We start from the raw sequence: 24690 nt of genomic DNA, 5'->3' as shown, positions 1-24690 counted from the left end.
ACTGGGAGCCCCCGCCCCGTGCGGTGACATCGCGTTTCAGCTCTTTTAATTTAGGTCAAATTTCAAAGGATTAATTTAAGCTTTCCACAAGGGACAGCCTATTTCTGTGTCCTGTGGAAAACACAGTAGTTCAGAATGGCCCTACATTTGGGAGGTTCCCAGGAGCAGCAGGGAAGGGGGTGAGGTGTGCTTATGTGCTTATGGTGGAAGTGAGTAACGAGTTTGTCTTTGGGATTTAATCAGCCATAGCCACTTGCTGACACTAAACAGCACCCAAAAATAAGTATGTTCAGCACAGTACCTTCCTTTCTGCAAAAATGTTGAGTCATATGAGCAACATACCTTCGTTTTTGTCTAAATGTTGGCAGTGCTTAAAGATGAGTGTCACCTGTGGTCACAGTGGTCAGCACTGTCCACTTCTGTTTTCTTTTGGAGATCCTTCTTTAGCTGCTGTGACCTGTCTGGATTGGAATGTGGGGGTCTGTGAGCTGCTCCAGCGTGTGCAGGAGGGATGCTGAGATGGTGGGATGTCCCCATGGGTCCAGCCAGTGCCACCCTGCCCAGAGGTCACAGGGCTGGGGGACCCTGCACATCCATCTCCTTCCTGGGACACAGGTGGTGTAGGAGCACCAGAATGCTGCTTCTGGCTTGGTAGGAAAAAATAAAGCAAATGCTTCACCCAGGGTTCCCTTTTGACTGTTTTGTTTTGGCTTTTTCCTTTTTAAACAAGAGCATGATATCTGCAAGTTAAATTAAGAATTCAAACCGATTAGTTAAATCAGAGTCGGCTTTATCTTTTTAATTTATTTTCCTTTTAATTTTATTTCAAGGAAGGGCTATTATTAAAGCCCATTATGGAGGAATGTGACATCCCCACAGCTTCGGGTGAGGGCTGGATGCCCTTTCAGGGATCTGGTTCAGTAAGTTATTTGGCCCAGTACAGGATTTGCTAGCTGAGATTCTGGGGAATTGTACAAGCAGCCAGATTAAATCAGTCTTAATGTGTACATTCTGTGTTGAAAATCTGCAGCCCTTTAGCAGGGGCATGGTCCTGAGCTTCAAACTAATTGGACATGGGTAGGGTTGTTATTTACAGTCTGTGTTGATGAGACTGGGAGTTGGTAGTCTCTCAGTGTGGCTACTATTTTGCAAAGCAGCAGAAATAATTGCTTGGTTTAGGCTTATCTGCCATACAGTTGAAGCTTTTGGAAGGGGTATAATAATTATTAACTTTTAGGAATTTGATTCCTTTAGTGAAGGCTGGTGTTTTTTGTTGAGCCAGAAGATTTTCAAAGATGCTGAGTTGTGAGATTTTTGTTATCCTTTTATTATTTTTTTTAAACCACTTGTATAGATACAGCCCCTAACCAGCGGCTGACTCCAATGAATGCATAGTTTCCTAATGTTAAAATAGTTCTTCCTTGGCAGGGAAATGGCAACAAGTTTCAGGCCATAGCAACTTTTTTACAGGCAAGTTTGAAACCTCTGAAAGCAGAATTTACAATGAAAATGCTGACATCTCCAGTTATGCAAGGCTGTGTATGCATGAGACGATGGACTATTGTGGTGTTTCAATAATGCCCATAGCATAGCTCTTAATGAGCTTATTTCTATATCCAGCTTCCCAGCTTCACTACAAATGATCTTTAAATGGCTTTAAACAAACACATTCAAAGATTAGTGTTTTCTTAAAATGAGGATTTAGTTTAGGATCAAATGGGAATGCTAGAAAAATAGAAAACGATGTGTTTTTCTGTCATTTATAGAGAAAAATTCCTTATTGGAAGTCTCAGATTTTTTAAGTGTTAAACATTTTGAGACTCTTCAAGGTTGAAGTGAAAGAGTGAAAGAGACTTTCTTCGAAGCAGCTCTCCTGAGCAGTTAAGTCTTGTATTTTTAAAAGAACCATCACCCACTTTGGCAAGTTATGTCTTGTCTGTGTGTAATAGCACACCTGGTTTGACTAGAGGAGAAAATTTATTTCAGTGTAGTTAAAGAAGTGCAAAATTCAGGCTGTAAAGGGACCATGAATCCCAGCTGGACAAGTGGGAGCATCTTCTGCAGAGGACACTGCTTTGTGTTAGTGGTGGGAAACGGGGCAGTGTTTGGTCTGGCACGGAGCCTGCCAGTGTAAAATCATCCTCTGAGCAATTTGGGGACTGATTTGGAGCTCAGACCTTTGAGTTTAGGTTCAGCACGTTGCAGTGTGTGTTTGCAGTGAGGTTTTATTTGGGGAGATTTGGCACAGCATGTCCCCAAATCACAGACGCCAGCCTTGCAGCACCCGGGACTAAACTGACTTTTAAGCTGATTGAAAGAGAAGTTGGAGCAACTGAGCAACTTTGGAGCGACTTTGTAGGAGTCAGATGTTAAATAAGGACCAGATTTGCAGGAGTGCAGCAGCCAAGAGCTCCTGTAGTAATTACAAAACGTGTGCTGGGAGTGCTGGGGCTGCTCTGGAAGTTTGGCCCTTCGGGTTTCAGTGGGAGCTGGGAGTGTCAGCAGAGCTGCCTTGGCATTTGCTCCTTGGGGACTGTGCTTCCCAACAAGGCACTTGCAAAACAAGAGATTCTCTAAGAGGAATGGATTTTTTTTTAAATGTTTTCTTTTTTTTTAACTTTCAAAACCAGCTTGTAATTCATTGTATGTCTCTAGAATGTCCTTTCCCATCTCTTAATTATCACCAGTGGTTTCTTTGTTTTATTTGTTTTTTTTTTCCCCCCCATAGAACCTTTTTTTATGGGTTTGTTTTTCCTGGATTTCTGAATATCAGAGCACCTTATACTGGGATGTGTCTTGTGGGCTTCATTTTCTGCTGGTTCAGGTTTTTGTGCCTCTTGTCACCCCACAAATGCCATTATCCATATCAAAGAGAGGGACAGAGAGCTGAATTCTACAGTGCTGCTTTGTTCTCTTGCTGTGCTATTATTATTTTAATTGTATTTTTAAAGTGACTGTAAGTGAAAGCTTTTGGTGAACCCCAGTGAAGCTGAGGAGTTGAGACCTGACCTACTTTTGTTCCCCTCCTCACACGTTGCAGGTTGTGTGTAATTATTGCTTTTCCTCCCCCACAAAAGAACTGGCTCATCAGTCTGGGACATTCACCGTGTCCAGCAAAGCCACAAGAACTGGGAAGAGAGGAAAATTCCTTTGTACCAAGGAAATGGCTTGGACTTGTGAGGGTTTGCTGGAAAGGGAAATGTGTTGAAGGACGGGAAGGGAGAAAAATGAGCATGAGAGGCTGGTTGAAGATGAGAAAATCATAGTTTGGTTGTATTAGAATTTTTTTTTCCTCTTTGTTTTTCTATTTTGAATAGAGTTTTTTTACATGGAAGGAAACGTAGGAAAAGAGTTTTGTTACACCTCAGGCTTTCTCCCAGGGGACTTGTGGCTGTTCCTGAGTGTTGGGAGTGGGATGCTGTGGCTGGGGATGCCTTGGTGAGCTGCACCCACCAGGACAGGTGTGGTTGGATGGACAGAAATTGATCAGAACACCACGCAACAACTCAGTTTTTAAACTGTAATAAAGTGTTATGGTGTAGAAAAAGTCGGTGAGGTTCATGCTGGGCTTCCTTTAGGATGGGCTGTGCAGAGAGGTGAGCTGCTGGCAGGACCTGCTGCTGGGCAGGAGCAGAACCTGCTCTCGGGAGACTGGCTTTGCAAGTTTGGAAAGTGCCCTGCTCAGTGTCTCTGTGTTGCAAGATTTAATTTGTTTCAAGGAAAGTAATATGACTTCTAATTCTGAATGCCACCTGACAGTTCTTGAAAACAATTTTGAACACTCAGTTCAAATTTTGTGTACTTCTTGAGCATGGTTCTGTTGTTTATTCATGAAAAATAGTGCTGTAGAGATAGTACAGTATTGAAGTACCCAGATTTCCCTGGTATTGTTTACTCAGCAGGGCAGCACAGGTATTTCAGCCGTGCAGGATTAACATGGAGACTCTCTAATAAATCTGCAGTGAACCACAGCTCAGTAATAGCTCTTCTAGCATTTGAACCCTCTCCCAGTAGCATGGCAAAGTGCCCAGGAGCCACTGGTACCTCGGGGGTGACAGAGGTGTCTGGAAGTTCAGCTGAAATGTTGTGTGCCACCTGGAAGGACAGGTAGCCAGCCTGGCTTTTCCCTTCAGGGCTTGTCTGCTCTTTCTTTGTCCCCTCCGGAGGCTGTCCTCTGTGTGGAGCTGGAATTGAACAGGCTGTGGTGCCTCTTGCCTCAATATTGCCTTGGTTGAAAGGGAGCCTGGTGTGCCTTGAGGCTTTGAAGCCTTTGGAGAATATCCCGTGCTGTATATCCCTGTGTGTTGTGGATGGGATTCTCAAAAGTGCTGAGAGGATGTTTTGGGGATATTGTTTCCAGTGACTATTTTCAAATCCCGCTTTAGGAAGTGGGGGGAGATGGATTTCAGGGGAACAGGCAAGATGAGACTTCCAGACGAGCTGCTAAAATTAAGAGGATTTGTATAGTCAAGTAAAAATGGGACGGTGTACAAAAGAAACAACTGCTGACTTGCTTGCAGGGAATCTGAATAGATGTTCTCTGCATCCAGAACTAACACTGCAACACTGAATTGTGCAATTCTTAACCTCCCAGTTGTAATTTATTTCTTTTGCACGTTGAGCAGTAAAAGTCTTGAGCATGGCCTTTGGCAAACCTGGAAAAAAAAGGTTCTGTTTTAATGTTTGAATCTTATTCTGTTCAGGCTTTATGTTGCTCTTGAAATGCAAATAAAGAACCTGTAAAAAAGAGCTACAGATTGGAATAGATGGAAGAAAAAACTAAACCCAAGAAAAACCTTTTGCAACCAAATCTACGTGCTCGTACACTTTCCCAAGGCTGTATATCCTCTCATGGAGCCTTTCTCAAGCAGACTTTAGGGCTGGGTTGAACAACAGGAGCTGATTTAATTGCTCTGCCACTTGGTTACGTGCACAATTCAGTCAGGGAGATTTGAAGTTCTGCTCTTGATGAAAGAAGAAACAATAAGACAATGTTCCTAGTTTCAAATTCTGCTTTTTTAGAAAGAGAAGATAAATTTTTTTTTTAGCTTTTCAATTGAGGTTCTGGCAAAATGTGATTCATTTCCCCTTTGTATTGTATAATAGATTACATGAGAAGACTCTCCTGTAATGAGTTTGAAGAGCAGTTAATTATTTTTGAGATTGTGTTACACGTGTGTTGGGTTTGTTGTACTCAGTTCACTTAGCAGAGAGACTCTCACTCTTACTTCAGGCAGGTGGGGGAGTTTGACTTGAGCAGAAATGGTCAAGATTTGGTGCCTGGACCCAAACATTCACATCCTGAGATGGCTTTTAGCTTCTTATCAAACGGATGAGATGACAGAAGGCAGCACAGTAACTTTAGGGGGTTTGGTGTGGCCTCTCCAGGTTGGGGTGCTCTTCCCCTCCAGGTTGCCAAGTCTTTGTGCAGAAGCCATCCTGTGCTTTCCTGTTTCTTGCCCTATCTGGAGATGGTCCATGGTGCTGTGTGTGAAGAGCTCTCTATCCTGCAAGGAGCCCTGGACAAGCAGGAGGGAGTGGCAGGGCAGCTCCAGCAGCAGCAGGTGGCCTTGCTGGTCTCTGCTGTTTGCTTTGAGCTTGGCATGCTCTGAGTCTCCCTGGCCTGGCTTCCAGCAGCACAGAGCACTGGCCAAGCCCCCAGCACGTGGGTCTGACACAGGTGGTGTGGCTGCAGCTGTAACTCAGCAGTCACCTGTGTGAGGACAGGCAGGAGCAGGCAGGCTATGGGCTGCAGGCATTTCTCATCTCTGCACGAAGCCCAGACAAATATAATTCTCTTCTCTTTGGGAATGAGTCTTTCCTTAGCCATGGGCTGAGTGAGACACATCCACCCAGCTGCTTGGCAGGATCAAAGCCCTGGTGACATTTTTCATGTCCCTCATCCCATGTCAACCTACCTACCAAATCCTAATGAGGTTTGGTCCCACTGCTCTCCTCTCTGGGTGTGATGGGGTGGCTGTAGCCAGGATCAGTTGCTCCCTGGGCACTATCACCTGCTGCCAAGGACTATGACCCAAGACAGATGGGGTACAACCACATGGGGATAATTTTTGGGTGCCTATGCAGAGGTTTTTTTCTTGTCCATGGAGTCCAGCAAGTGGCAAAAGGCTTTGTTGCTCACCAGAATTCAAGATATAGTGCAGTGTAATATTTTCCCTTACCCATGATGACATTGGCAAGTAATTGCAATTGGAGGAGATTCACTTTTTTTTTTTTTTTGATGATTTTAGTATATGTAGCACTCAATAGGAGCTGACATGGTGTGGAGGTCCAAGCTCCAGCAGGTCAGTGTGGCTGGAAGCTCCACACTTGCTGGAGCACCAGCCATGTATGATGTGGCAACTTTTATTTTACAAATGTTCATTTCCAGGGCAAGAGTATTATTCCTGGTCCTTATGTGATTTTTGGTTTTTGTCTGGTTTCATCTCTTTCCCCTTCAGATGATTGCATCCTTAGTTCTATAAGTATAACAATACTAACAAACATGCCAGGAAAAACTTATTTTGGAGAATCTGGCACTTTGTTTTGTGAAAGTCTATCAAACAGAGCAGCCCAGGAGTTTGTGTTAAAGGAACAAGTAAAGACATAGAATCTTATTTATGTTTGTAACTATCATGGATAGCTCTTTGAAGCTTTTCTACAAGGCCCAGATCTTTTTCACCAGATTTGAGCAGCTAATGTTAGATGAGGGGAAATGTTCTGTGCTCTTTGGAGGCTTGTTCAGGGACAAGGGATTAAAAAAAAAAAATAAACTGTTAGTGTTTTAAAATTATGGGAGGAACTGTAGCAATTTGGAAAGAGTTTTATCAGAGCAGAGACTTCCTGATGGTGCCTGGCAGAGGCAGAGCTGGGCAGAGCTGGCAGCTGGCTGACAGTCACAGTACAAATGGGACAGCAGGAATCCAGTGGCTCTGGAGCAGCTGATGGATGAATTGCAAACACTGTTTTGTGCCCTTTGTCTAAGGAGCCTTTGTTTTGCTGCTGGCTAATGAGAGATGGTCACCATGACCAGGAATGACTCTCTGCTTTCTTAAACTGGTGGCCCTGTCTTGTGCCAGCTGATTTTATCATCCATTATCACAAGAGCACACGGAGATGCTCTGGATATTGGTGTACCAGCCTAAATTAAGGGAGAATCTGATAATTTTGTCCCTGGGAGGTGGGAGGGAAGGCTGCACACCTGCCTGGTGATACCTGGGCTGCCTCCTGGGGAGAACCCAAAGCCTTGTGCTTGGCTTGCAAAGTCATGAGACCCATTTGCCGTGGCCACTGCATGCTGTTCACCCAGTGTGGTCTGGCTGGAGCTCCCTCAGTGCCAGGAGCACCAGGAGGGGTGGGAGAGCAGCCCTGGTGCTGGTGCTTGGCAGCCTGGCCTTCCCTGTGGGGACATTCAGTTTTGCAATGAACCTCTTGGATTCTTGACAGGTCAGGTCTGTTGACCCTTCTGGGCACACTGTGGTGAGTGTTTAGTTATTTACTAAAGCCTTTTGAAGTGAAAGTGGCTTGATGGGGTCTGAGGCTTTTGTGTTCTGGAGAGTTGTGTGAGAATCTTTGCTGGGGTTAGCCATTAGCTGATCGTTTCATTATTTGGCTCTGTAACTAAGTAACTAAATGACTCCAGACTTAAGATAAGCAGCTCTTTGTTAACATTTTATTAAATGGAGACAAATAATAATAATAATGATGATAATTTAAAACCTAAGGAAGTATAAATCTCTCAGTGACCGAATCTGGAACAGACACATGATTTGGAATACAATTGCTTATCTTAATAATCTGAAATAGAGCAGTCAGAGTGTCCCCAGTCCTCTGTTGTGGTCATGGCTTTTATACAAACAGTCTTTACTCCACTTGATGGCTGGATGGCATAAACCATGCTGTGAGGCTGTATGAGCAGGCAGAGAAAAAGTTCTCAGCTGTTTATTTAACAGCAGCTTGGTTTTCCATGGCAGTATTGTTCAACAGCTCCACCTGTAAGGTTTAAATACATTGTGTGCACCACTATTACAAACAAGGATGTAGCTGAGAGCAGAAAAGAACAGAAGCAGTGTCCAAGAACATCCAGAGTCATTCTGCACGTGCCTTTAGTGCTTGTTTGGTGTTCTGAGGGATGACAGGGGTAATCCATGTCAGGTAGGACACCTTTGCAGGAGGAGCCAATGCTGATGGTACAGCATGCACATGGGTTCAAAACCTGTCCCTAAATTCCTCAGCAGTGCAAAAATCCACGTGTAGCGTCCCAGGGAGAGTTAGCTTTGCAGCATGGGTTGTTTATGTGCTGCTGGGAATTTCTGAACAGTTTGAACTGGTTGATTTTTGCATTGAAGCTGTTGGGTGGATTCATGCCTCAGAATCCCACCTGTTCTCTGTTTGCTTTTGGGCACCATTTCAAACCCACACTGGAAAAAAGTTTATAGGCAAACATTATAAAAAGTGACAGTCTTAAGTGCTGCTACATTCTAGTTTGGCAACACAAAGGCTTACCTGAAATAACTCACAATTTCCAAACATGACTTCATTATATCATGACAGCATTTTGCTGCATCTTCCCTGATACTCTAGAGAGAAAGAAATGGAGGAGGATAATATATACCAAATGCTAATACCTGTTTGAAACTTGTTTTTCTTTAGTGTACTAGTGATTTTCTTTGTAAAAGGAAATTTTTTTAATTGCCATTTTGAAATCAATTACTGTTGTCAAGTTTGGATTTGGATTTGTGTTGAAAGACTCAGTGCAAATTTGGGGTTAGTGGTTTAAAAAGATATGGAATCAGGGATGTGATGTTAAAAAATTATTTTAATTTCCTTTTAAATGTGTGTGGGCTCATCCTGTGAGTTTCCTGGCACTGTTCAGCAGAAGGCTCTAATGCACTGAAAGGAGGGTTGAGGTATCATCACCCAAAGTGGCTTTTAAAAAAGCTTAAACAAAGACATTTTTAGACTCCAGTACATTGTTGGCACAGTGTAAACTCTGTAAAAGAAATTTTCTTTGCAGGTAGAGCGTTACAGAGAAGTCTTACTAACTTCAAAGTAAATTAGGTAACTGGCTTCAGGTACCTTTTTTATTTGACAGTGAAATCTAATTAAAAAAAATTCTCAAGCAGACTTAAACACACTCATTACTGTAATGAAATATATATGGAAAGGAGCACATGCTCCTTCTGGAAATTCGATTTCTAAGAGCATAATGTAGCACTCAGTGCAACACCTGCATTGCAGATCTGTGGGTTCATGACTGTATCAGCAAGACTGAATTAGTTTGTAAGGGGTATAAATCTCTATTGGAGCCTGTCCTAGACTCCTGAGATGGAACTCTGCACGCTGGAAAGTTTAGAGACCTTGTTATAAAATTTAAATCCAAGAATCTTTACAGTCTCTGTAACTGGTCGTGTTGGGATGGGTTGTATGTGCCACCTTGGTGGGATGTGTGTGTCAAATTTGTTCTTTGAGAAAACATGTTTGCCCTAATGAAAAAGGCAGCAGAAGCTCTGATAGGGCACATTCCTGTAGCTGCAGGATTGCAGGATCAGTGGGAGATAAATTTGGTCTCCAAGTCCATCAGTAGAACCTGATATCTAAAGGCTTGAGTTCCCCACCGTGCTGGACCCTTCTGGTGCCCATGGAACCAGATTTTGAGTTGGAAGGGACCCATGGGGACCATCGAGTCCAACTCCCTGCTCCTGGCAGGGCTGCACAAAACTCAGCTGCTGGCAGAACTTCAGCATTTCCAGCCTCCCATCTGAGCTCTGCTCAGACGTGGTGCCTGCTTCAGGCTCCCCTGTTGAAAATGTGATACTAAAATGACAGCCCAAGGAGGAGAACACTTGTTTCAGGGTTTTGGTGTTCTTAGAAGGAAGTGTGGACATCAAAGAGTTCTCTCTCAGAGTCCCAAGCAGGCAGAGAGGTGCTTTATTTATTCCCAAGTGCTTTATTTATTCATTCCCAGGTGCACAGTTGGTGCCTGTGCAGGCAGGACGTGCCCGGGGTGCGCGGGCAGCAGCTGTCTGTGGCTCTGACCCTCCCCATGAGCAAACACAGGATGCCTCCTGCTCCTTTCCTTTATTCACCATTCCTGCAGCCCTTGGGGAGGCCCTTGGGAGAGGGGCAGCGTGGTGATGGGGAGAAACCAGTTCCAGAAGCAGTGGCTGTGTGTGGGACAGCCCGAGCTCGTGGTAGGTGTGCTGGCACTGGAGACAGTCTGCAGTGCCCAGGGCTGCAGAGAGCTGGCCCTGCAAGGGGGGCATGAAGCTCTAGTAACTATAGGCAGATGTAGTTTTCCAAGGATGTTTTTTTGGAAAAAGGCTGTGGTTTGACATTCTTATTTTTATTGGGTTACAAAAGGGAGCTGATGGATGAGCCAGTTCGGAACTTCTCTGCCTACTCTGACTTTGAAATCTTCTCTTGTGCTCCTGGGTTTCTGCTGAATTCCACTTGGGAGAGGTTGTGAAATAAGCAATGAAGCAAAAAAGAATTTAAAGGAAAAAGTTACTGTCGTGGAGAGGAGTGCTGGTAGTGCAGAAGGCAAATGTAGAGACTTTGATGGGCACAGGGAGAAAAATAAAATACACCATATATGCTGTGTATAGGAGCTCATGTTTATTAGCTTAGTGAATGAAGGGGGTTTTGGGCATCCTGTTCTTTCAAAACAGCACTTCCCATTGTTTAAAAATTAAAAAAAACAACTTATAATAAAATTGAGTGGGGAAAGATAATTATTCATTTTAATTGTGGACCCAAATGCTAAGCTAAAAAATGGAATTTGCCTTTTGAACCCCTCCTCCTCCAAGTGCTTTGAAGCCTCCAGGTTCTGCACCCCTCATTGTCCCCTGCTGTCTGTGACCAAGGAGAAGGGTCATGTGTTGGTGTGGCACTGGGGACAAGGGACATGCCAAGACACTGATCAAAACTGCCTGACCTTTACTTGTGGTGAACTTCTTGAAAACAACCTGCACGTGGCTCAGTTTTACACCACAGAATGCTGAGCTAATCTGGATGAAACTTTTTTTTTTTTTTTTAATTTAACATAACTTGATTTCCGTGGATGAAAAGGGCCTTCACTGACCTGTGTTGGAAATTCTCTCCTTTCCCTTGTCTTCTATTTTATTCCTCCTTCCCTTCCACCTTCGCAGAGCCGCCAACCAAATACCAAATCTCTCAGCCAGACGTTCACTCAGCACTTCCAGGAGAGCCGCTTGAGTTGCGCTGTCAATTGAGAGACGCCGTCATGATCAGTTGGACTAAGGATGGGCTCCCTTTGGGGCCCGACAATAGGACAGTGATTATTGGGGAGTACTTACAAATTAAGGATGCCACAGCCAGAGATTCGGGCCTCTATGCTTGCACTGCTGTTAGGACCCTAGACAGTGATACTCTGTACTTCATTGTAAATGTCACAGGTGAGTGAGCCAAACTCAGGTGTTTGCATGCAGAAGCTGTGAAATGGGATGTTAAGACACATTATGAGCTAACGTGAGACAGTCCACTAGGGCACAGCGAGTGAAGATGAGTTCTGTAGCTGTTTTGAGGAGTTTTCTCCTTGTCCTGACCTTGAAATGGGCTCAGTTCGTTTCTACTCCTTTTTGCTCCGTGGGCTCTGCAGTGACTAACAGCTGCTGTAGAGCTCTCTGTTTTATGCCACTCTGGCAGGATTACATTAGACAGAGTTGCTCTGATGATGATAAAAGCCAGTAGAATGAATACAGGTTTTTTGCCCCCTGCATCAGAAGAGGAAAATGTGTGTTCTACATCCTTCAAGTTTAGAGATAAATTGTTCTAGAAATGCTCAGTTCTGTTCAACTGCATTTCTTTACCAGAAGTTAAAAATATGAAGTGGAAAGAGATTTTTGCAGTTAGCAAACTCCCTTGGGAAACTTTGCAGCACTTCAGGACTATGAGCTAGTTTTGTTACAGTTTTACCAGGAAATAGCATATTTTGAGGCTGGATTTTCTTTTTCTCTAGCTTCTGCACAACTAACATAAACACTTATTCTTCTTGATACAATCTAAAATGTAGCTTATCAATTTATTTGTCTGCAAAAAAAAAAAAAAAAAAAAATAGGCTGGTTTAAAGACTTGGTTGTTTTTGATGTGCAGATGCTCTTTCCTCTGGGGATGATGAAGATGACAATGATGGGTCCGAGGACTTTGTGAATGACAGCAACCAGATGAGTAAGTAACAGCCAACTGCCAGAAGTCTCTAGCAAGATCCACGTGGAAAATTATGTCCCATCTTTTGCACTCCTGTCTTCAGAGCTTCTTGATTGTTAACTGCATGTACTGTCAAATAGTGGCATCTTTGTCCTTCTCTGTTTTCTGTTTCACGTAGATCGTAACTTGGAAAAGAAAAATAAAAATAAACTAATATTCTTTTAAACATGCTTTTCTGGTCTGTACTTTCTTTTTTCCCTTCTTCCTGGCGTTTCTGCAGTTTCCTTTCTTCCTCAATTGAGGTTCAGTCTTTGTCTGGTTTAGTCTCTCACAGATGAACTAACTTTTCCTGCACCTGAGTAGAAATTCAACAGGAGAAACAAAGATCCAGCTCATTTTCTTAAAAGGTAGTATGAAAACTTTTAAAAAAAACAAATTAAGTTGTAATGAGGATAATCCTTCAATCCCTAATCTCAGCAGAAATCTCCCCAGGGAGAATGAATTGCCAATGAGGTTCTTTTGTCTGCAAAGGACCTTAAGATTTGTTGCAAAGAAGTCAATGCAGTGCTAAACCCACATTTAATGTTACTTATGCTTGATGAAAATGGGCTAAAAGAGTCTGAAACCTATCTGAATGCGTTAAACTTGGTCCCCTTTAGAGAATTCATGAAGCTATTAATAAGCTCTAAATAGAGCACTCTCTATGAGAAAAAAAAAAAAGTGTGTAAAATTCATATTGGCTCCTTATGCCACTGTGCAGTGTTGCAAAAAACCCCCTTGGTGACTGGTGGTTTGCTATTGCTGGTGCCTGGTGAAGGCAATAACACAGAAATGCTCTGGGGGAGATCTCAGTGAGCATCCCCACGGTGGGCAGGAGTGTTGGCTGCTCAGCAGCCTGCAGCACTTGTGCAGGTGATTGTGCACCAGCCTGGTTTTGGCTCCCTGGTTAGTGCCTTTTGTGCTGGCTGCCCCTGCTCGGGGCTGTGAAACATTAGATGCTGTTTAAAGTGATATAAGTTCCTTGCTGCCTGTTTGGCTGCTGCCATCTGCTAGTGTGATTAACCCTGGGCTGATGCACAGGTGCCTCTGGAAGGGGCTGAGATCAGGCAGCTGGAGCTGCCCTGACACAGGAGTGCAGTGGCAAAGAGAACTGGAGAGCTTGCAGAAGGGACACTGCTTTTGAGAGGTATCTAGGCAAAACCCGCCAGTCCAGGCAGTGTTAGCACTGCCCTGAAGAGGAACCATGGTTAGAAATTCCTTTTAGGAAACATTTCTGATGTTGGCTGTTCCTTGAAGCTGTGCTGGTGTTGGTCAGAAAAGGGAGTGCGATTTTTATTTTTTTTTGTGGTGAAAATTGTGCTTCTGATCTGCAGTGGTGGCTTTGGTGATGCATTGTGAGCACAAATGGCTTTTGGAAGAAGTGAAGGACCTGCTCTCAAGGCAGCTGTGCTCTGTGATGGGCTCAGGAGGATTCCTGCCCTTCCAGCCAGTGGTTGTGCTAATGACATTCTTGTAAAACGAGCTATCATTTCAAGCTACCGTGAATCAATCTTGATTGGGGAGCTGCTGAAAGGCCCTTGACAGTGTCCATCTGCTGGGACAGGGCTGTGTGTGCAGCAGGGGCCAGGCTTTCCCTGCCCTGAGTGAAAGATCCTCTCAAGTGTGAACGTTTGAAGGTCGCGGATGGTGGGGAAAGCGCAGCCGTGGAGCTGGGAGGGAGGAAGCTGCAAGGAGGCAGATTTGGGGCTGAGCAGAGGGTTCCACAAGCAGCTCCTCGTGGGGTTGCTCTTGAAAGGTGCCCACTGTCTGCTGAGGGAGCAGCACAGCCTCCCTGTGAGCTGGAAGCAGGACAATGACTGAAGGGTCGTGGTTCTGTGTCCCTCCAAATACTCTTCAGTTCAGTGAAAAGTTGCATCGCAGTAACTCCCTTGGATTAACACAAGGCTGCTGAAAGAGGGTTGTCATTTGGCAAGATGGCTGAAAGTCAGGGGTGGGACTCGGTGTGGTGTGCCTAGTGCCTTGTAAACCTTCTTTTCCAAATTTTCCATCGTGACCGAGAGGCCACATCTCATTGCAGGTGCTGTGTATGGGCAGATGGAAGAGTGAAGCAGGAGCTGTGTCTGCCCTGTGTGCTGTGGGCAGGCAGTGGCACACAATGGCCAAATGTCCTTTACCTTCCCTGCCTATGGGATGCTGAGCCTGGGAAAGTCCACGACCTCTCAAGAGTCCCTGGCTGCTGCTCCTTTGCAGAAGTCTTTTCAGTGTTTCCTCGGTCATGGTTTGAGCTTTGCAGATCTCAAATGATTTAACTGATAATTTACATACAAATTACGGCTGTGATCATTAAGGATAAGCAATGGAAATTGGCCTGGTTATGCCTTTACTGATGGAAACAAAAGGCCATGGTCTTCAAAGGTTGTTGCTTTTTGATGAAACAATTCTGATAAAGTCCAGCTGTCTTGGCATGTTAATTATGATGAGATGAAGCAGGAAATGGCTGTAGTGCCTTCAACAGGAAGCTGAACCTTGGCATTCTCATTCCTGCATACTTAAAACTAAAACAAACCTTTCAGAGCTGTTTTATTTACACCACTAAATATTCTTTTAAGCTGTTTTATTTTCTTTGCCTGTGTTGCAAATACATATTTCAGAGGCCAAGGCTTCCAAATGCAGGTGGAGAGGCTGTTGAGGAAATCTAGTGTAATTTTCAAGGCTGCCCAGAAAATACAATTGCTCTGGAAGTCAGTGGAGGCTGTAGGTGATTCTGCAGATGTGAGGAGCTCCCTGGGAGAAGAGGGCACTGGTGTTGTACCCACGTGCATTTGAGCACTGGCCCTGTGTGTATTTTTCAGTAAGAGATTTCACTCTGCCTTTGCTGTCCCTTCAGCTTGACAGATACTTTAACTGTCTGAAAAAGCACTGTGGTAGATTTGTTCCAGACTGCATCCTGAATAGCTTTTTATTACTTCCAGCTTTTGTTGAAGGGATTAGTGCTGGTGGGGAAGGTGAAGGATTGGTTCCACTGCAAAACAGCCCCTTTCTCCACAAAATGGCTTTGTTGGCAACTCCAGTTTCCCCCTTTGTTGCCCTGAAGGTGGGCCTTAGCTTGGTTCTTGCAGGGGCATCTCCAAGGACTTGCTTTTACAAACTGAGGTGCTGATCATCAATCTGGCAGCAGTGGAAAAGACATTGCTGGCACTTACTGCCCTGTCCTCTTGTGATTTTGAGAGGTAGCTCTAATTTGAGGGATTTCTGTAATCCTGACCTGATGCTGGCAAGGCAGCAGCTGTCATGGTGGTTGCAATCAAGTCCAGTTAATTTATTTTGTAGACTCTGGGCAGCCCTGAAGATGCTGCTGCTCTGCCTTGAATTCTGATCAGGCAACTGGAAGCTTTATAAATTTTTTTTTTCTTATCGCCCTTTAAACAATTTCTTCTGGGCCAAGCAATGGTAAATTGGCACCAAGAACAAAAAGTATCTAAATGTAATCCACATGCTGTTCCTTTCATGCCTTGAAGAGTTTCAGAAAGGATGAAACAAGGTTCAAATTCATCAAATCCTGTAGAGTGGAAACCCACTCAGGGGAGCAGCAAAAATTGGATGTTGCCTAGAAGTGTTTTTTAATTAAAGGTCAAATACAATAGTACTGAAAACCTTGGAGGGGTTTGATGTGGTCACTTATGGAGCTCTATTGCCTGCTTGAGGTGCTTGTCAGGCAGGCTTGGAGTTCACTACTTCTGTATTTCTTTGTATTAGATAAGTCCAAATAAAAGCTGAAGAGTCCTGAAGTGAAGTGGTCCCCTGGGCTTCCTAATTTCAATTTCACATGCAGGAGATTTGGCTGATTAGATGTAATGTCTGTGCAGTTGGGTCAGCAGGATATTTTCTTCACTAATGAGAACTCTAACAGCAATCAGGAATTCCCACCCCTTCCCCTGCTGCTCGTTCCTGCTTGGTGCTGGAGCTGCTCTGTGGTTCCTGGGAACTTTTAGCAGTGGTGCCACCTTCTTCCACCTGTCCTGGTGGCAGTGATGGGACGTGATGGACATGGCCAGTGAGAGCAGTCAGCACCTGGTGGTATCTGCTCATTAGCTAAGTTCATTATTGGTTTAGTGAAGCTCAGTGTTTTTCCTCTCAAGACAAATAGAAGCACTTAAAGGTATTTTAGTTTATGATGATTAAATCTATAAAGAAGAGTGCTGTGTGTTAATCAGATCAATCACTGGATGAAAGCACAATTTGAGGGCAAGTGTGATGGTTTGTGCATGTTGCTGCCTTTTCTTCTTTTCCTTGAACATGCTGAGGAGCTGCCAATAATGAAAACTGTAGGATGTCTTGGAGCATTTTCAGATGGGGTTTTCCATATGTGATGTCTGCATGTTTTTCTCCAAGCTGACCTGTAATTTAGGAGCACTGCAGGTTATGCTGAGGGTTGTGTGAGGGGCAGCTTTCCAAACAGATCTTTCTATTCTGGGGGTTTCCTTTCCCCTTCTGTGAGACCAAACTGAGCCTCTTCTCTTCATTCCTGCATCTGCCTGGCCTCTTTTCTGCACCCATCTCTGTCAGAGATTCCCCTCTGTGCATTTGTTGTGCTGGAGCTTTTCCAGGAGCAGATTGCTGATGGGAAGGATAGTTATTTTCCAGAAAACCAGAGGATGGGCTGCACTATAACACAGTACAAGCCTGCATGGAGCAGCTTTGTTTGGGGAGCTGCTGGTGGCTGCATCCTGGCCCTGGAGGCTCAAGGATGCACTCTGCTCTGCCTGGGATGCTGATACAGCTGCTTTGGGTGGTTGGTTGTGTTTGACCTGCCCCAGTTTGCTTTGTGGGAGCTCTGAGCAGCCCAGCAGTGGTTGCCTTGTGGAAGACTTTTTAGCAGTCCAGGGAAAAGAGCCTTTTAATCCCTCAGTACCAGCATGTAATTCTGCCTTTGCCTGCTGTACTTGTAATACAATTTGGCCTTTGCGTGTAGCAGTTAATTCCTCTGGTTGGCTTTGTTTAAAGTCCTCTGTTGTTTTAATGTGATCCTGCTTTCAGCAAATAATGTTAACAGTGATTTTCCTTGCATCCCTAATTCACTTTAGTCCACGTAACAATTTCTTAGTGTTGCAGTTAAGTTTTCAATAGTTACTTGATTTTCTATTTTGATTACATGCACAAATTTGCTTTGCTTTTCTACTTCATTAATTTTAACACTAATTGCCACTTCAGGCAAAAAAAAAAAAAAACCCAAACACTTATCGTTCATAGCATCGTTATAGGACTTGCTTTTAGAATGTTTTCTTTATACTGACTGAGACTTTGTTAAAGGATTTATTCCTGTATTTTCTGTCCAGCTGTATTTTTATTTAGAGAGGGGGGTAGCAGGATTTCTGAGTTTGCACTGATTGTAAGAACTGCTATAAATATTTGAGGAACGGAAGAGTTTATTTATAGTGGAGTGTTGGCCTGCTAATGAAGGAAATGAAACAGGGCTGAGAGAAATGGAGTTATTTTTCTGGACCCCTCTAGTCCTAAAAATTCCATGCTAATCTGATTTGCTTCAGGAAAACTCCATTGTAAAAGAAATTAATGTTTCCTACTATTAAAAAGATCTTGAATCTTTAACTTAAAAAAAAAAAAAAAAAAAAGTTATGGTGAGACAACTGAAGCAATGCCATAAAGAGTTTGAGAAATTTAGATGAAGTGGTGGAAGGATCCAGAGCATGGGATAACCTTGTCTTTGGGTCTGTGTGTCCAGGTTTAGTTCTGTGGGTATAAAAACATGGGTAGTTGTAAATTTTGTTCTGCTGTGTTTCCTCTACTGGTACAGTAGAAATGTTTCTCTCAGGATGTTCCTGTGTGCACAGGCTGGGGCAGGACATGGCAAGGAGTGAGTGAGAGCAGGAGAGCCATGTCAGGGTCTGGGAAACGTGATCACCTCGGAAATGTGGGTTGAGAGAGGGATACTCTCATTTTATGCCATGTTTTTGGATGTCACTGACCCTTTGGACTTCAAGAGGCTCATTACTGTGGGAAACCCCTCTGAAATGATAAATGTTCTTTGCTGATCCACTTTTCCTCTGCTTGGGTTAAGATTTCAGAAACGTGTTCCATTTGTAAATACATTTCAGGGGTTTCTGTGGCAGTAGCAGCACAGTTCACCTTGGCACCACATACTGCAGCCTGTGCTGTCAGACAGCTGGGTGTTTTATCCCCCTTCTCACAGTAGGGGAAAGGGCAAGGATGATGCTTCCAAGCATTTTCAGTCTTATCTATCTGGCTTCACAGCAGAGGGCCAAAAATTGAGTTTGAACCATCACAGTAACAAAACGAGGTAAAAAAAAAAAAAAAAAAAAAAGCCATTCCTTGTGTCTTACTTGATGTATGCAAAATAAAGATTGTCTGTGGTTAATTACTGGAATTTGGTCACAAATTCAATACCCAGAGCAGCAGGCTGAGCCTGGCTGACCCCTGCAGGGTCCGATCTCCAGTTTCATTAAACCGCTCAGAGCGGTTCGCGCGGCCCTGGCGCCGGCGGAGGGGCTGCGGGGGGTTTCCAGGTGCTGATGTCCCGGCTGTGTCCCTTTGTCACAGGGGCTCCTTACTGGACACACACGGACAAGATGGAGAAGAGGCTCCACGCCGTGCCGGCCGCCAACACGGTCAAGTTCCGCTGCCCGGCCATGGGGAACCCGACGCCCACCATGCGCTGGCTCAAGAACGGCAAGGAGTTCAAGCAGGAGCACCGCATCGGCGGCTACAAGGTGAGGATCCTCTGCTCTGTCCCTGGAAAGGGCCCCTGGGATCCTACACCCTGAGGCAGTGAAACCTTTCTGGAGAAATTCTCCCCCTCCCCGCTGAAAGCGCTGTTGTCGTTTAGGATTTCTGTTGGTCTAGAATCTCAAAGTCATTGGATAGTTTTCAGCTTAGGATTTTACTGGTTAGAATTTCAGTCCCCCTAAAACCTATGAAAACCCCTTGCTGTGCTGTGTATCTGGATTTTGCTGGTAGAATCCTTTGAAGAACTAAAGCTACCTTTGGAACCTCTATGGTGACTCCAAAAGTCTCATTCCTGGCTAGCTGAGAAGCTGAATTCTGCCTGGGGGCTCCTGGAGCTATCTGAAGCCCATAGCAGCCTGAAGCTAAAACCATCCTACCTCTGGCAGCTACAACCAAAAGTGTAGGGAAAAAAAAACCCAACCAAACAACCCAAAGCCAGCTCTCCTCCCCCTCAAAAAAAATACCAAAAACCCACCAAAAACTTGCTGAGGTCAACAAAAAAATCTTTTAATGGCCTTGGATCAAACGTTGAGGCAAAAAGAGGTGGTTGTTTTCTTCTGGGGAAGGGTGGGTGGTTTCTTTGGTGGTTACTGAGCACTAATTCTATTTTTTTTTTTTTTCTTCCTGAAATTCAAGCTTCTAGCCTAGCAGTGCAGCTAAGGATTATTTATAGAGATGTATTTGGAAAACTAAAGACTGACTTAGCAAAGCAGATTAAGGCTGTTTTGCTCTATTCATTTTTGGCTGCATTGTTCAAAACACAACCATCCACTTTGGTGAGTGTAAGGCAGTTTAATAAAGGAAGCCTTGGAAGTTCAGAAGTTATTATTTTCTATAGAGTTTATGGCCTGTGAAACTGAAATGGGAAGAAGAATTTGAGGGAAAGTAGCAGCAATTACTTGGAAGGGTTTGTTTGAATTTTAAGTAGTTCAGATTAGATGTCTTATTCTGAGTTGGTGGTTACTGATTAAGGGAGAGTTTTAGGGAGGCCAGCTCTCTCTGTGTGTTAGTGCACAGACCTTTAACCTCGTGGTATCTGCCTGGGTCAGGTCAGGAGTCAGGATTCGGTCATCTGATCCCTCTGCTCCAAGGAACTGGGGATGTGTGACTTTGATGGCAAATTGCTGCTCAAGCATTGCCATTTCTGACTTCCCTTCACCCCCTGTGTGAGTCTTCTCCCAGCAGCTCTTCCCCAAAAAGGAGAAGTCTCTGAGGCAGTCACCTTGTGCTGATCCCCAGCCTGGAGCTCGTGCTGAGCTGCTCTGAGCAGTTTGCAGTGGTTGTTAGACACAGGTTAATTGTCTTTGCTAGGCAGAGCTCAGTTCTGAGTCCTGGGGCTGCCCCCAGTTCTGCACCCCTGCCTTGCCCCCGTGGCTGCAGAGTTTTTGGGGATTTGCCTTGGTTGAGCCATTGCTTTGTGAGCTGATTCAGGTCCTGCTCGGTGCAGAAATCTGTTTTCCAGTGCAGAGGAGGACAAGCCTCAGTCTCCTTTCCTCTCTAGCTGGATTTACTGTAGAAAGTGTCAATTTTTCCAACATTTGTGTTAGCAGAGAGCAGAGCCCAGAAAGTCTCCCTGCATGAGCACTAATTATCTAAGTAGACTTTTCCATCTATGTTTGCTTACACCATAAATTTCTGTTGCTTATGAGTGTACACCTGGCAACACCTTCTGCCTTTCATAACGCTGTGGAGTGTTAATGAACTGGCTCCAATTCAGTGATTTTTGCCCTTCTCAGTGCTTTTTTAAAAATAAAAATAGTGCCAGTTAAGGAAAAAATAAAAAAAAAAAGAACCCAACCAAACTAATCCTGTCTTGGAAAATAATAGTAACTGTTCTGGTAGTAACCAGGCTGTTATTTTGAACACTTTGCATCTGATGAAGGGGAAATGAAGATATCACTGTTAAAGGAAAATGTGTGTCTGGAGAGGCAGGATGGAGGTACCTGGTGTCTGCCTTGGGAGGGGGATCTTTGGTGGGGTAAATCAGCTTGTGTGGGGCTCTGTGCTGGCACTCAGAGTCTGTGTTAGGGAGCTGGGTGAGATCATTTAGAGCTGTGCCCATTAATGAAACTTCTGGTCATGAGTATTAAATGTATGCAATTTCCTAGGTATGTGTGTACTCTGGGAAGGAACCACACATGCCTGTTCCTAAAGCCAGCTGGATATGTGAAGTCTATACCTCTAATTCTAAATTCTTATATCTCTTTAGTCCAAAGAAAAAAAGAGGGCACACAGCTGAGGATTTCAGATTTTCTTGTTGCTCCGAAAGACATTAAATTTTAAATTATCTTCTAAGATTTACTTACCATTGTCAAATCAACCAAATCTATGTATATTCTGTATTCTGTCATTTTGAATAATCTTTGAAGATGGAAGCTTGTTCCCAGTGAACGGGGGCTAAAGAGTGAGGACCCCAGAGCTTTTGGAACCTGTGTCCTCATCATCTTAGAGGGGCAGGATGGAGTCACTGTGGTCACAGGCAAAATTATACTGACATTGAGAGAGGATTGTATTTTCTTGACACCACTATTGCAATGAACTTTAAATGAAGGAATCCTCAGGAGGGACTGAGTTTATCAGTGTTGGTCTGTATTCAGTCAAGTATCACAGCAGCTCATGATAAATTTTGCAGAATTGTCTTGAATCTGGCTGTTGCTCTGTGCAAGGCAGAGAAATTCTTGCTGGAGATATTCACAATACTTTGGGATAGAGTAGCTGGAACCAAACCTGGCTGTACCTGACAGAAGAAACATCATCCCTTGAAGCATTAAGGGACAAAGGGAAAGGAAGGAACATGTGAAGCTTCCCAGTAATCCTTCAGCCACCTCTTTCCTGCTAAGAGCTAAGAAATCCCTTGGTGTATTGTTTTTATCAAAATCAGATAGTGGCCTGTAGCACTTTGTCCCTGGACTGGGGAATGTCTTGAGTCAATTTGCACTCAGGCAGGCCCAGGAGGGTGTATGTGCTGGCCAAGATAGCTTCCAGGGTGGAATTCCTGCCCTGTGACTAATTCTGGGCGGTGAATTTCAAAATTGATCCTTTTATATCTTTCAAGATATACCCAACCTCCTTAAAATAAAGAGAACAGGATCAGTTATTGAATATCTAAATCCTTTTTACTCTGATTTTCTAAGGTGATGATAGCTCTTGTTTGTGCCTTTAGAGGCATTTTGTGTTTTCTTTGAGCTGATAATCTAAATCCTCCCTGAGACCACAGGAGCCTTTTCTTTCCTGTACACCACCCAGAAAGCAAATGCACTTCTATCAGCTGTTGCTGTTTAAGCATTAACACGTGTGTGTTTTCACCTCTGCATCTGGATAAGCTTCATCACTGCAGTTGTCTTAAACACATTTAAATTCAGCCAGGTAAACAGAGAGTAAGAAAATATCTGGTTATAGGAGCAACTGCACAAGCTGTGGCCTTTGCCAGGGGTGTTCTGTACTTGTTCTGTTTGTACCACTGCACTGCTCTCTGAGCTGTGCTGATTTTCTGGAGAGCTATATTTTGGTTTCTAGTCTTTCTTTCCTTTGAAATTAGTTTAAAATTCATCCATTTTTAGCTAAGTGACAACTTTTCATGACATTATCTCTTCAGTGAAGACATGTGTTTTAAGACTGAACAGAACTGTCCACTGTTCTTTAAGGGATACTCCAAAAGGAAAAAGTTTCTATGAAAAATTCCTTTCCCTTTGGCATTTTGATTTCAGTTTGTTTCCCAACACCAAGCTATAACTTAAGGGTTTGTATGTATTTGATATTGATAATTTAGTTTAAAAATGAAATCTTTTGGAGAGATTTTTTGGAAGAATGGCTAAAAACTTGATGGAAAGATTTCCCCCCCTAAAATCTGTCAGTTATTTGCTAGAAGTGTCCATAACTAGTCAGAAAAAAAGCCTGGACTAAGGGATGTGGGGTTTCACTTAGAAAGGCCACATTACCAAAATGAAATGTTGGATTTAGAATTCTTCTAAATTAGAGGCTGCTCATCCCCAGCAAAGGGGGTTTTCCCTGGACTTTGCAATGCTGCACTTGTAGCCACAAAGCCCCAAGCCAACAATCTCACTGGATCCAGATCCCTGACATAAATCCACTTGTCTGACAAAGTGTCATGACTGCTTTGGACCTCTGCAGCAGCTGTTTAGCTTAAACCAAAGTGGCTTAAGCTGTTGTTTTGTTATAAAGATATTATCTCTGTTACAAGAAGGGAAATTGCACAAATACTTTTTAATATTGCCATCCAGTATATCCACTTGTGGCTGTAAGTTAGTTATGTTTTCTTATTGAACATAAACAATTTCTTGTGCTTTCCTGTCAAATTAATTACCTGCAACTTGTTTACAATTTTTGTTTGTTTTAACTTTTGTGGAACTATGATCTGCTCTTCCTGTTTTACAGTCAGATTGGTTAAAAACTCTTGCTGTGATTCCGAGAAATGTGTTTAAACTTGTAATGGCAGAAAGTTCAGCTCACTTTGACCAAGTGTCCTTCAAAATAAATCACAAAGAAGTGAAATACTCAAAATTTGTAGCTGCTGTATTTGTTATTTACCAACAGCTGGAGAGCAGTTCTTCCTTACCCAAACTTCGACTTTCAGAGTTGCTTAGCAGAACAACAAGATGTTAAAATAACACTGATAAACTCTTTCTGTAAGTTCTATAAACTTATTCCTTAGCTCTTCACAGTGTGAAGAAAAATCAAGATATAATTTTTGATGAAATCAATATAATTATTTGACCATCAACACAATGGGGTAAAGAGAGAAGCCTTAAATTAGGGCTGGAGATTTTGAGGCTGTGTCAAAGCAGAGGAGGAGAAAAATCACTTTGTGATGAGGATGCCATCAGACTTTAACATTTCTCTGGTGTTAAAAAGCATCTTCTTTTCTCCTGCTGCTGGAGTCTTGCTCACACTTTCTTTGCTTTCCAAAGCCCACATGGCCAGTCATTAGTTAATATTATTAGTCCACATTTGAGCAATAATAAACATATACAGCTATTGAAATAATTACAGGCTGGGGGAACTGGGAAAGCCAGGAGCTGCCTATAGAGAGAACTTCTCTTCCAAGCTTTGAGCTGAAGGCATTTTTACCTCCAGCAGGTGCTCTTGGCACTGGGATGTGGCCCTGTGCAGCTTTTCCTGCTGGATAAGGACCTACAAAATAGTCAGGCACGATGCAGCATTTCATAGCTATAGTTGTAATGATGTTTTAAGAATCTATGGTTCCTGGAAGCATCACTGAATGCTCCATAAATTTTTCTGGTGTACAGCACTGAATTGCTGCTTTCCATTTGACTGATTAAAATGACTGTACCAGATTGTGTTTTATTCCATTTGCTGAAATATATACTTTGCAGTTGAAGAATTGTACATTGCAGCTACAGAGAATGTTAAGCTTTCTGAGCACTTTGTCAAAAATGTAATGCTAAAACAAGGAATTAGTCCATAGCCAGCAAAAGGTCATTTTGGGAGCCAACTTCTGATGCAGGAAATATATGTATGTACTGGATGGCTCTGTATCCTTCCAGTACTGGGCTGGATCCTGTTTTCTGTGAGACCAATGCCAGAGTTCTTTGGAGTTCAAATGGGAACAGAATCAGTACCTTTAATAAATTCTGTCTGAGAGGGATTCTGTGAGATAAATGTGTATCCTTACGCTCTGTTTCCATTAGGATTTTTTTCAGGAATTTTTCATCAGGCAGAATGATTCTAGGATTCATTTCTTTCTTGTAGTACCCCAGAGCAACAGGAGGTCTGGGGGAG

General features: G+C 43.4%; 1 protein-coding gene across 5 annotated transcripts in view; it reads left to right on the top strand.

Moving 5' to 3' along the window:
• Window positions 1-24690, top strand: part of FGFR2 (fibroblast growth factor receptor 2) — a 79819-nt gene that overhangs the window by 9105 nt on the left and 46024 nt on the right. For 3 of the 5 annotated variants that reach the window (XM_056495500.1, XM_056495499.1, XM_056495498.1), the window contains exons 3-5: window positions 11151-11417; window positions 12115-12189; window positions 18745-18914. In XM_056495500.1, coding sequence (XP_056351475.1) covers window positions 11151-11417; window positions 12115-12189; window positions 18745-18914 — 512 coding nt within the window. The remainder of the gene's footprint in view (window positions 1-11150; window positions 11418-12114; window positions 12190-18744; window positions 18915-24690) is intronic. The other 2 variants (XM_056495503.1, XM_056495501.1) reach the window with 2 other exon arrangements.

The sequence above is a fragment of the Oenanthe melanoleuca genome, chromosome 6 (assembly GCF_029582105.1).
Source record: "Oenanthe melanoleuca isolate GR-GAL-2019-014 chromosome 6, OMel1.0, whole genome shotgun sequence".
Taxonomy (NCBI): Eukaryota; Metazoa; Chordata; class Aves; order Passeriformes; family Muscicapidae; genus Oenanthe; species Oenanthe melanoleuca.
This window is presented reverse-complemented; position numbering and strand designations above follow the sequence as displayed.